At 46.0% G+C, this 12,112-nt stretch overlaps 1 protein-coding gene across 2 annotated transcripts in view; it reads left to right on the plus strand.

Annotated features, from left to right (window-relative positions):
* PPP1R36 (protein phosphatase 1 regulatory subunit 36) overlaps positions 1-9,780 on the plus strand; it is a 37,059-nt gene extending 27,279 nt beyond the window's left edge. The window contains exons 8-11 of one of the 2 annotated variants that reach the window (XM_029054883.2): positions 542-584; positions 1,649-1,827; positions 1,911-2,105; positions 9,320-9,780. In XM_029054883.2, the coding sequence (XP_028910716.1) occupies positions 542-584; positions 1,649-1,827; positions 1,911-2,105; positions 9,320-9,491 (589 nt within the window). In that variant the 3' untranslated portion in view covers positions 9,492-9,780. The remainder of the gene's footprint in view (positions 1-541; positions 585-1,648; positions 1,828-1,910; positions 2,106-9,319) is intronic. The other variant, XM_039911479.1, reaches the window with a different exon arrangement.
* Positions 9,781-12,112: the final 2,332 nt, after the last annotated feature.

Consider the following 12,112-nt stretch of genomic DNA (forward strand, 5'->3'; position numbering starts at 1 on the left):
GTTAATCAGTTTGGATACAGTCCCTAGCCCACATGGGGCTCAAAATCCAAGTAGGAGGGAGATCAGCTATCGAATCCCCATCTTACAGTTGAGAAAGTTAAGGCACAGAGAAGTCAAGTGACTTGCGCAAAGTCACACAGCAGGCAAGCGGCAGAGCTGGGATTAGAGCCCAGATCCTCTGGCTCCCAGCGTGCTCTTTCAACTAGGTCATGCTGTTTCTCTGTAAGTGCAGCCCCCCTATCCGAATGGCACCCTGGTCCTCTTGCAGTTTGGGACAAAATAGGAAACTGAGTCACAGAACTCAGTTTTGTCAGCGGTGGTACCCCACTTCCCTGGGCTTCGCGATTGTCATATCTGTCCATGAGCAGAGAAAGCTTGCTCCTTGGTAGTTCAGAAACAAGGGCCTTTGGAATAGTAGGAGGGGAAATTGCTCCTAAGCAAACTCTGGTCCTGCCTAAACGATATTTATTATTGCTTTGTTAAGGGCCCGAAGTACCATTTCTGCTATTGATCCGCAACTGCTCTTCTTTTTTTTGTTCAGGAAAAAAATCTCAGCCTCACAAAGAGACCGAAATTTCTTTGAGGTGAGTCAGGCCAAATTCTGTCATTTTTCTGACAGGAGAAGCAGATTTTTACCTCTATTTCATTTTTTTAAAAGTGTAACTGTGTTAGGGAAATCAGTGGTTGTTAACTGGAACCCCATGAATGTTGGGAGAACTAAGCATTCCCACAGTTCTGCTCCTACCATTCATTCATTCATTCAATAGTATTTATTGAGCGCTTACTATGTGCAGAGCACTGTACTAAGCGCTTGGGATGAACAAGTCGGCAACAGATAGAGACAGTCCCTGCCGTTTGACGGGCTTACAGTCTAATCGGGGGAGACGGACAGACAAGAACAACAGGCATATTACCTGACATATGTACTGCTTCATTTAGTCAACGAAGTTAGTTGTTCTCATGCTTTTTCTTCCCAACAGAGGGTAGGTATTGTTTGTGGGCTCGGTGTTTTTAAACGTGGGGGTTTGGAAGAGAGCAGCGGAATAATTAAGCATGCTTCGCATATATTTGGAGTGTAAAAGTGCAGACCCGTCAGGTTCCTGAAAAACTCTCCTCCAGATCCTGGGTGTAGCATCTGCAGGGTCAGATATGCAAAACTTACTGATATGCAAAAGTGAGTGACTACTAGTGAGTGACTAGCAGCTAAAGCCTCATTTTCCCCTTTTCCCTCTGCTCCTCCACCTCTCCCTTCCCATCCCCACAGCACTGTACTCGTCCGCTCAACTGTATATATTTTCGTTACCCTATTTATTTTGTTAATGAATTGTACATCGCCTTGATTCTATTTAGTTGCCATTGTTTTTACGAGATGTTCTTCCCCTTGACGCTGTTTAGTGCCATTGTTCAGGAAGTGATGGTAATAATAATACTAATAATAATGTTGGTATTTAAGCGCTTACTATGTGCCAAACACTGTTCTAAGCACTGGGGTGGATACAAGATAATCAGGATGTCCCATGTGGGACTCTTAATCCCCATTTTACAGATGAGGTAGCAGGCACAGAGAAGTTAAGTGGTTTGCTCAAGTCACCCAGCAGATGTCCATCCCAGTCCAAATTTGAGCTGTTTATCCATGTGCCTCTTGTAGTCCTTCTACACTTTCTCCACCTGCGTCGCTTGGATAGTCTTTCAACGAAGATATCTGACGGAGATTGAGGAAGAAATAGGGAGAATCCTTCGTACCAGCATCTTTAACGCTTCGCGAGGAAAACGTGGCGAGGCAGGGCCTGCGGAAGAGAAGAGGAAAATGACTTTTGTGGAATTCAGGTGTGGTGTTTTACTTCGTCCCGCTCGGTGGGAGTTTGCATAAAAAGCAAGATCAAAAATGAATGCCGATGTTTCTTTTAAAGGAAGATGATGGCCAGGCGCCCTGCCATAAGAAGTGCTGTTAACATGCGCTCTCCGGTTCTCTCTTCTCTGCTGCCGTCTCCCAAAGAACACGCTCAGCTTCTTTTTGAGAAGAGCAGCCTCCACCGTGGTGAAGCTTTTAAATCCTGCAGCAGCAGAGACTTGTCCAGTCTTGCCTCCACGGTGTTCACACCCACGTAAGAGATCAGGTTTATCTACAACATATTCGCCTATCTGCCCTTCCCTCTTTTTTTCCCCCGAATCGATCAGTCATATTTATTCAGCGCTTACCGTGTGCAGAACACTATGCTAAGCTCTTGGGAGAGTCCACTACAACAGAATTAGCAGACACGTTCCCTGCTTATAACGAGCTTACGGTCGATTATGAACTTGGCTTAAGCACTTTGGTCCAACCCCAGTCCAACCCCACGATACTTATGTAAATATTCTAATATATCTTCTTACTCTTTCCCCTACCATGAATCTGTTTTGATGTCTATTGATACACCCTGGAGAAGCAGCGTGGCTCAGTGGAAAGAGCCCGGGTTTGGGAGTCAGAGGTCATGGGTTTGAATCCTGGCTTCACCACTTGTCAGTTGTGTGACTTTGGTCAAGTCACTTAATTTCTCTGGGCCTCAGTTCCCTCATCTGAAAAATGGGGATGAACTGTGAGCCCCATGAGGGACAACATGATCACCTTGTATCCTCCCAGCGCTTAGAACAGTGCTTTGCACATAGTAAACGCTTAACAAATACCAACATTATTATTATTATTGTTATTAGTGGAAAGAGCCTGGGCTTGGGAATCAGAGGTTGTGGGTTCTAATCCCAGCTCCGCCATTTGTCAGCTATGTGACTCTGGGCAGGTTATTTAACTTTTCTGTGCCTCAGTTACCTCATCTGTAAAATGGAGATTAAGACTGTGAGCCCCACGTGGGACAACCTGCTGACCTTGTATCTACCCCAATGCTTAGAACAGTGCTTGGCACATAATAAGCACTTAACAAATACCATCATTATTATTATTTATTTGTTTTGATGTCTATCTCCCCCTCCTAGACTGTAAGCCCCTGGTGGGCAAGGTTGACTCTCTTTGTTACTGAATTGTACTTTCCGAGCACTTAGTACTGTGCTCTGTACTCAGTAAGTGCTCAATAAATACGATTGATTGAATGAATGAATGAACTATAAAGTCCTTGAGGGCAGGGATCACAACTACCACCTTTCATATCGTACTTTCCTAAGTGCTTAATACAGTGCTCTGCACACAGTAAGCGCTCAATAAATGCCACTGATTGATCCACAAAGGCAAGAGAGTCTCGAAAATTACTCTGAGCACTAATCAACAATAGGGTTGGGTTTTTCAGGCAGTGAGAAAGCTGAGGAGGCCTTAAAATTCCTCCTCCCATTTTTAGAAGCCTCTACAAATTGGGCTGGGCTCCTTGCCATAAGACCTGAGATAAACTGGGGCAAGAATTTTAATAAAAATTGAAACTATGACTGCAATAGCGGTCTCATAACCTCGAGGGTGTTGTCACCAGATCCATTCTTGCCATACCCTAGGCTAAATTTTTACCAGCCCTTCCAATTTGCTGATCAGCAGGACTGACATGGTGATTTCTTGGAAGAGGGAATACTTTGTTATGATTTATAAGCAGTGTTGGTTTGAGCTGAAGGATCCCAAACTAATTATTGAGCAGTGACTGCGTGCTAAGCACTGTACGAAATTCTATACTAACTAAAGACACACTCTGGCCCAGAGCTGGTGATCAAAATAATAATAATAATTATTATTATGGAATTTGTTAAGTGCTTACTATGTTTCAAATGCTATTTTAGGCACTGGGGTAGATACGAGGTAATCAGGTTGGACGTTGTCCTTGTCCCACACGGGGTTTACAGTGTTAATCCCCATTTTACAGATGAAATAATTGAGGCATAGAGAAGTTAAGTGACTTGGCCTAGGTCACACACCAGACAAGTGGCAGAGCCAGGATTAGAACCCTTGGCGTTATCCTTGACTCTTCTTTCTCATTCAATCCACATATTCAATCCATCACTAAATTCTGTCAGTTCTACCTTCACATCATTGCTAAAATCCTCCCTGACCTCTCCATCCAAACTGCTAATGCCTTAATGCAATCTCTTATCCTAACCTGATGATTACTGTATCAGCCTCCTTGTTGACCTCCCTGCCTCCTGTCTCTCCCCACTCCAGTCCCTACTTCACTCTGCTGCCTAGATCATTTTTCTACAGAAACGTTCCGGACATGTTTCTCCACTCCTCGAGAAAGTCCCATCTACCTCCACATCACACAAAAACTCCTCCTCTTTGGCTTCGAAGCCCTCCCACCATGTCCCCTTCTACCTCACCTTTCTACTCCCCTACTACAACTCAACCGGCACAATTTGCTCTTCTAATGCTAACCTTCTCCCTGTACCTTGATCTATCCACCTCTCTGCTGACCCCTCGCCCATCTCCTGCCTCTGGCCTGGAACTCCCTCCCTCCTCAAATCTGACAGACAATTACTCTCCTCACCTTCAAAACCTTATTGAAAGCATATCTCTTCCAGGAGGTCCCCTTTCCTCTTCTCCCACTCCCTTCTGCGTCACCCTGACTTGCTCTCATTATTCATCCCCTCTCCCAGCCCCACAGCATTTATTTACATATCTGTCATTTCTTTATTTATTTATATTAATATCTGCCTCCCCCTCTAGACTGTGAGCTCACTGTGGCCAGGGAATGTGTTTATTGTTATCTTGTACTTTCCCAAGGGCTTGGTACCGTGCCCTGCACACAGTAAGTGCTCAATAAATACGACTGAATGAATGGATGAATTAACCCATGGCTCCTGACTCCCAAGCCCGGGCTCTTACCGCTAGGCCGTGCTGCTTCTCAAATTCCTTTAAATCAAATGACGAGTGGGCAACCTTGAGGGGAGAAATGGGGTGGTGGCCAGTGGCTGATAGTGGGTGTTTTGAGGGGGTGGGGAAGGAGGGGTGGAATGGGCTGGGGGCCGAACCTCGCCCTAGATCCACAAAGATGGGGGACACCATTGTTGAGCACACTGTCATCCACTCTGATAACCGTGGTGTTTATGTGCTTACTCAGTGTGTGTCCAACATTGTACTAAACTCTGGGGATACAAGATAATCAGGTTAGAACCAGTCTTTGTTCCACATGCTCACAATTGAAAAGGGAGAGAGAACAGATATTGAACCCCCCCCATTGTACAGATGAGGAAACTGAGGACTGGTTAAATTAAGTGACTTGTCCAAGGTCATGGAGCACGCAAGTGGTGGAGACAGGATTAAAACTCAGGTCCTCTGACTCCCAGACCTGTGCTCTTTTCCGCTATCCTCACAGCTTCTCCCTATGGCAGTAAAAAAATAAACCCTGCACAGCAGAACAAGTGAAGAAGAACCACATGTGACATTCATTCAATCGTTCAGTCATATTTTTTGAGTGCTTACTGTGTGCAGAGCACTGTACTAAGCACTTGGGAGATACAAAGTAACAATAAACAGACACATTCCCTGCCCATAACAAGTTTACAGTCAAGAGGGGGAGACAGACATATGTCCATAACCCCTGTGGAGCTGGGAGGGAGGATGAATAAAGGGACCATGTCCGGGTGACGGAGAAGGGAGTGGGAGAAGAGGAAAGGAAGGCTTAGTCAGGGAAGGCCTCTTGGAGGAGATATGCTTATAAGTGGGGGAGTGTAATTGTATGAAGAGGGAGAGCATTCCAGGCCAGAGGTAGGATGTGGACAAGAGGTCGGCGGTGAGATAGACGGGATCGAGGTACAGTGAGAAGGTTACCATTAGAGGAGCAAATTGTGCGGGCTGGGTTGTAGTAGGAGAGTAGCAAGTATGAGGTAATAGGGGGCAAGATGATTGAGTGCTTTAAAGGTGAATTAAATTTAATTAAACATTTAATCAGTTATCTCATTTTATCCTCACAGCAATTCTGTGAAGTAGGGAGTGACAGGCATACTCATAAGCATAGTGTCTGAAGTAAGACAGCATCCATAAGAGAGACAATTAGAGAGATATTTCAGTTTTCCTGGTGGGGTTATTTAGGCCTTGGAAAAGTTAAATGACTAAGCAAAGATTCTATAGCAAATCAGTGAAATTACCGGGCTCAGGCACAGAATTCCCCGTTTCTCATACTGTGGTCAAACACAAATCACTGTGCAAAGAGCAGTGAGTTGCCTGGGAAATTAAATATTTTTTCCTTAAGTTGGAAAAGGGCTTTGGCTATAACCATTTCTCTTTCAATTTTTTTAGGTTAGAGTTTGGCAGTGAGATAGATGAGATCGAGGCACAGCTAGAGGTTTAGCATTAGAGATGCAAACTATATGGGCTGTTTTGTAGCAGAAGAGTAGTGAGGTGAGTTAAAAGGGAGCAAGGTGATGGAGGGCTTTAAAGCCAGTGGTGAGGAGTTTTTGTTGTATCGAGGGGGACGAGCAACCACTGGAGTTTTTTGAAGAGTGGGGAAACATGTCCTGAATGTTTTTGCAAAAAAATGATCTGGGCAGCAGAGTGAAGTGTGGACTGGAGTGAGGAGAGACAGGAGGCTGATGCAGTAATCCAGGCAGGATAGGATGAGTGATTGCATTAACACGGGAGCAGTTTGGGCAGATTTTAAGGATGTTGTGAAGGTGGGAATGACAGGATTTAGTGATGGATTGAATATGTGGGTTGAACGAGAGAAAGGAGTCAAGAATAACACCAAGGTGATGGGCTTGTGAGACAGGCAGGATGGTGGTGCTGTCTACAGTGAAGGGAAAGTCATGGGGAGGACAGGGTTTGGATGGGAACATAAGGAATTCTGTTTTGGACATGTTAAGCTTGAGGTGATAGGAGGACATCCAAATCGAGATGTCTTGAAGGCTGGAGGAAATGTGAGACTGCAGAGAGGGAGAGGGATCACGGATGGAGATATAGATTTGGGTAACACCAGCGTAAAGGTGGTAGTCAAAGCCATGAAGCAAATGAGTTTTCCAAGGGAGTGGGTGTAGATGGAGAATAGAAGGGATCCCAAACTGAACCTTAAGGGACATCCACAGTTAGGGGGTGGGAGGCAGAGGAGGAGCCTGCGGAGACCGAGAATGAATGGCCAGAGAGATAAGAGAACCCGAAGAAGATAGAGTGAGTGAAGCCGAGATTGGATAATGTTTCCAGGAGAAGGTGGTGGTCGACAGTGTTGAAGGGAGCTGAGGGGTCGAGCAGGATAAAGATGGAGTAGAGGCCATTGGATTTGGCAAGAAGGAAATCATTGGTGACCTTTGAGAGGGTAGTTCTATGAAATGGAGGGAATGGAAGCCAGATTGGAGGGGGGTCAAGCAGAGAATTGGAGGAGAGTTATTTGAAACAGTGGGTGTAAACAACTGACTCAAGGAGTTTGGAGGGGAATGGTACAAGGGAGATGGAGCGATAACTGGAGGGAGCCATGGGGTCCAGAGAGGGTTATTTTAAGATAGGAGAGACATGGACCTGTTTGAAAGCAGTGGGGAAGAAGCCATTGGAGAGCGAACAGTTGAAGAGGACTGTCAGAGAAGTAAGAAGGGAGGGGGCAAATGTTTTGATAAGGTGTGAAGGATTGGAATTGGATACACAGGTGAGGGGTAGAATTTGAAAGAAGACAGGAGTTGTCTTCTAAAGATACTGCTGGGAAAGATGAGAAAGTTGAACAAAGGTCAGCAGAGGGGAGGGATTGAGGAGGATCGGGGGGATTTTAGGTAGATCACGCCTTATAGTGTCAATTTTCTAAAAGCATAGGTGGCCAGGTCATTGGGAGCAAGAGATGGGGGGCGCAGCAGGGAGACAGGGAGCCTGAAAAGGGAGTTAAATGTCTGAAACAACTGGTGAGGGCAATGTGCATGGGTGTCAATAAGGGAGGAAAAATAATTTTGCCGGGCAGGGGAGGGGCAGAGTTAAAGCATGCAAGGATAAACTTTAAATGGACGTAGTGGACCGGATCCTTAGATTTCCACCAGCAGCGCTCTGGGGCTCATGCACAAGAGCGAAGGAGGCGGACTGTGCAGGTGATCCAGGGCTGTGGGATAGTGGTACGAGATCAACAAAGAGATAGGGGAGTGAGTGAGTTGAGTTCAAGTAGACAGAGTGGTGTTGAGAGCATCGGTTTGCTCATCGGGGGAGGGTAATTTGGTTACGGAGGCTAAGTGGGGCATGATGAGTTGAGAAAATTGGATGGGGTCAAAAGATCGGAGGTCTCTGTAAAGGAATTATACAGATTTACAGGGAGGAGGTGTGTGGGAGAGGAAGCAAGTGAGGAGGTTGTGGTCAGATAGAGGGATTTCAGAGTTGGTAGAAGGTAGAGATTATACAGTGGTTAGAGATGATGAGATCGAGCGTGTGTCCAAGGTTGGTGAGTGGGTGAAGTGGGGTGGAGCAGAAGGTCAGTGGAGTTGAGGAGAGATAGAAAGCGGTCAGCAGAAGGGTCATCAGGAACATCTATGTGGACATTGAAGTCCCCAAGGATCAGTGTAGGCATCGAGGAAGAAAGAAGGAGTGGGAGAAAGGGATCAAAATGGTTAAAGAAGTTAGAGATGGGACCTGGGGCCGGAGGGGTAGATGACTATTAATAGAATCTGGAGTGGATGGAAGAGGCAGATGATATGGGCTTTGAAGGAAGGGAAAGAAAGGGATGGGGGAGTTGGAATGGTGTGAAAGCCGCATTGGGGCGCGAGAAGAAAGCCTAAACCTCCTTTTCCAGTGAGTCTGGGGGAGTGGGAAAAGATGAAGCCCCGTCTGGAGAGAGCAGCAGGGGAGACCACGTCCTCTGGGGAGAGCCAGTTTTCAGTATTGGTGAGGAGGAGGAGTGACTAGGTCAGGAACAGGTCAAAGATGAAGGGAAGCTTCGCCATGATGGAGTCGGGGTTCCACAGGCCAGACTTGGCTGAAGTTGTGTGTGGGGATATTGGGGGAATTGACAGCACGAGGGATGAGGAGGGTTTGGATGGGACTGAGCTGATGGGGGTCAGCACAGGGGGAAGGGAACAAGGGGTCGGAGCCCGCTCAGAGAGGGGGACGGTGCTGGGACAGGATCACAGGGATGGGGTGGGGAGGAGGGTGAGGGTGGTGGAAAGGGAGGGAAGGAGTTGGGTGGTGGAGAGGGCCGGGGAGGTATGGTGAGGGGGGATTGGGGTGGGCTGACAGGAGGGGGGATTGAAGGGTCATGGTGGGGTCAGCGAGGTAAATAACAGTAATAACGGCTTAATCTGGTGATACTCAGAGGAGATGGTGGAACAGTCATTGGGAGTGAAAAGTCAGTAATTAGGAAAACCTGAGAAAATCTCATCTGGCCACCTGTGTGCTGCAAAACGTCTATGGCTCCATCCCACAGCCTGGCAACCACTGATATTCCTTATTCTTTTCCCCCAGGGTTGGCATTCTGGGACATCCTCACTGCCAGTTCAATGCCCATACGCTCCTCCCTCTGGTGGAGGAAGAGAAGAATAAGGAACACATGGAAAGAAGCTATTCCTTCTTCAACATGGACCCGTCCGATCCGAGTCCTCAATCTGGAGACACTCAGGGCAGCGAGACTTCTTAAATCACGATGAAACTCTCTCTTAGGCAGCCATTTCTGCTCTCCATTCTGCATCTCGGAAGCGAGCCGGACTGTTTCAACTTCCTGCCGTTTGTCATTTCCTTCATCCAAATTGGAACTCTTTTGTGGACGGTTAGATCAACAGAAAGTTCAAGATTTTGATATTGATTTGAAGTAGCTCTCTTTTATCTCTTAGGAATTGATTTCTGTAGCTTTTTCAAATCGATTCAGAAGAATGCAACGGAGAGCAAGTGCCGCTGATTTAACCGAGTAAAATTAAGAATGAAGGCTAGTTTTGTTGATTCATTTGTCAGAGTTTCTAAACAAAGACTTAGATGGGAAAAAATGGGGAAAAAATGAAAAGACTCAAAAGAAAAGGCAACTTGAAAAGATTATTTTAAATTTTAAGATAATAATAATAATGTTGGTATTTGTTAAGCGCTTACTATGTGCAGAGCACTTTTCTAAGCGCTGGGGTAGATACAGGATAATCAGGTTGTCCCACGTGGGGCTCACAGTTATCCCCATTTTACAGATGAGGTAACTGAGACACAGAGAAGTGAAGTGACTTGCCCACAGTCACACAGCTGACAAGTGGCAGAAGGGGCATTCGAACCCATGACCTCTGACTCCCAAGCCTGGGCTCTTTCATATATCTGGGATCTCTTCCTGCTTTTAAAGTTGGGAAGTGACATGCCTAATCCAAACCAAAATCTTTCTGAATACATTGAATTTATTGAGGAGGTGGAATTGAGATCTGCATTAGAGCAGCTGGGAATGGGGAGAAAAGTATAAGAGGTGATGTTAATCAGGGGTGCCAAACTTTTCATTTTCAGTACTGGAGCAAATAGGTAGGACATCGAGGTGGAGCTCTGAGAAGTGGAGCTTTTTAGGGGCGGGGAGGGAAAAGCAGGAGGGGAAGAGAGTAATAATTGTGTTATTTTTAGCGGTATTTATTAAGTGCTTTCTTTGTGCCAAGCACCAAACTGTTAGGATAGATACCAAATAACCAGGTCAGAAACAATCCTTGTCCCCCAGCATGGCTTAATGAAAAGAGCGCTGGCTTGGGAGTCAAAGTATGTGGGGGTTCTAATCCCACCTCCGCCATGTCTGCTGTGTGACCTGGGGCAAGTCACTTAACTTCTCTGTGCCTCAGTTATCTGTAAAATGGGGATTAAAATTGAGCTCGTCGTTGGGCAGGGATTGTCTCTATATGGTCCCTAATTGTCCATTCCAAGTGCTTAGTACAGTGCTCTGCACATAGCGCTCAATAAATACGATTGAATGAATGAAGTGAGCCCCATGTGGGACAACCTGATTACCCTGTATCTACCCCAGCGCTTAGGACAGTGCTTGGCACATAGTAAGCACTTAAGAAATGCCATCATTATTATCTTTTGGGAAGCAGTGTGGCTTAGTGGAAACAGCCCGGGCTTGGGAGTCAGAGGTCATGAGTTCTAATCCTGGCCCCACCACGTGTCAGCTGTGTGTGACTTTGGGCAACTCGCTTAACTTCTCTGTGCCTCAGTAGCCTCATCTGGAAAATGGGGGTTAAGACTGTGAACCCCACTTGATCACCTTGTATCTACCCCGGGGCTTAGAACAGTGCTCGGCACATAGTAAGTGAAAAGCACCATTATTATGGAAAGTAGGCATGGGTGTAAGTCTCTGCTTCCCGTCATCTTGGTTAAGGAGGTGGTAGGCAGGCAGGAAGGGGCAGCAAAGTACACAGTTCACACGTATTCTTCACCCACTTGAGCCAGTTCAGGCAGACTGGAGCCTAGACCCCAGGTCTTTCGCTTCCCAGGGCTCTGGCCCCCACATCGTCAGCAGAACTTTGCAACTGGATCATCTAACTGGGGCAGACTGGACTTTTGCCCGGAAGTCGCTTGTGTGTTTTCCTGCAATTAAATATAATGAGTTAATATCAGCAGTAATCAACATCGCATCAAACACTTCAGAGGCATTTTAGTATTTTTAGTAAACAGGTCTATGTTTCTTTACAATGCTTGATAATAATTATTGCTTCTCCTAGCAACCCTGAGTGATAGATGAGAATTATTATTACAGTGCCACAGGTAGGGAAACTGAAACCCAGATGGTGACATCACTTATCCAGAGTTGCATAGGATCCGGATTAGAATTGGCAACACTGAGTTCTTGTTTTTCTCAACCATTCTCTCTTGTAGATTGGGAAATGTACAGTTAGACTTTTTAATGATATTTATTATGTGCTTACTATTTGCCAGGCTCAGTACTAAGTGCTGGAGTGGATACAAGATAATCAGGTTGGACACGGTGCCTGTCCCATGTGGTGCTCACAGCCTCAATCTCCATTTTACAGATGAGATAGGCCCAGAGAAGTGAAGTGGCTTGCCCACGGTCACACAGCAGACAAGTGGCAGAGCAGGGATCAGAACCTATAACCTTCTGACTCCCAGGTCCGTGCTCTAACCACTACACCATGATTCTTCGTACCGATTAAGCAATTACCTATCGGTGTATTTACCAACAGCTATTTGTCATAGTCTCCCTGTGAAGCTTATAAATATTTACAGTGCATGAATGAGAGGCCAGCTTTTCATTTTGAACGTGGCACATGTGCAATGGGTCTCAAGATCAAA

This window comes from Ornithorhynchus anatinus, chromosome 1 (assembly GCF_004115215.2).
Source record: "Ornithorhynchus anatinus isolate Pmale09 chromosome 1, mOrnAna1.pri.v4, whole genome shotgun sequence".
NCBI classification, from domain to species: domain Eukaryota; kingdom Metazoa; phylum Chordata; class Mammalia; order Monotremata; family Ornithorhynchidae; genus Ornithorhynchus; species Ornithorhynchus anatinus.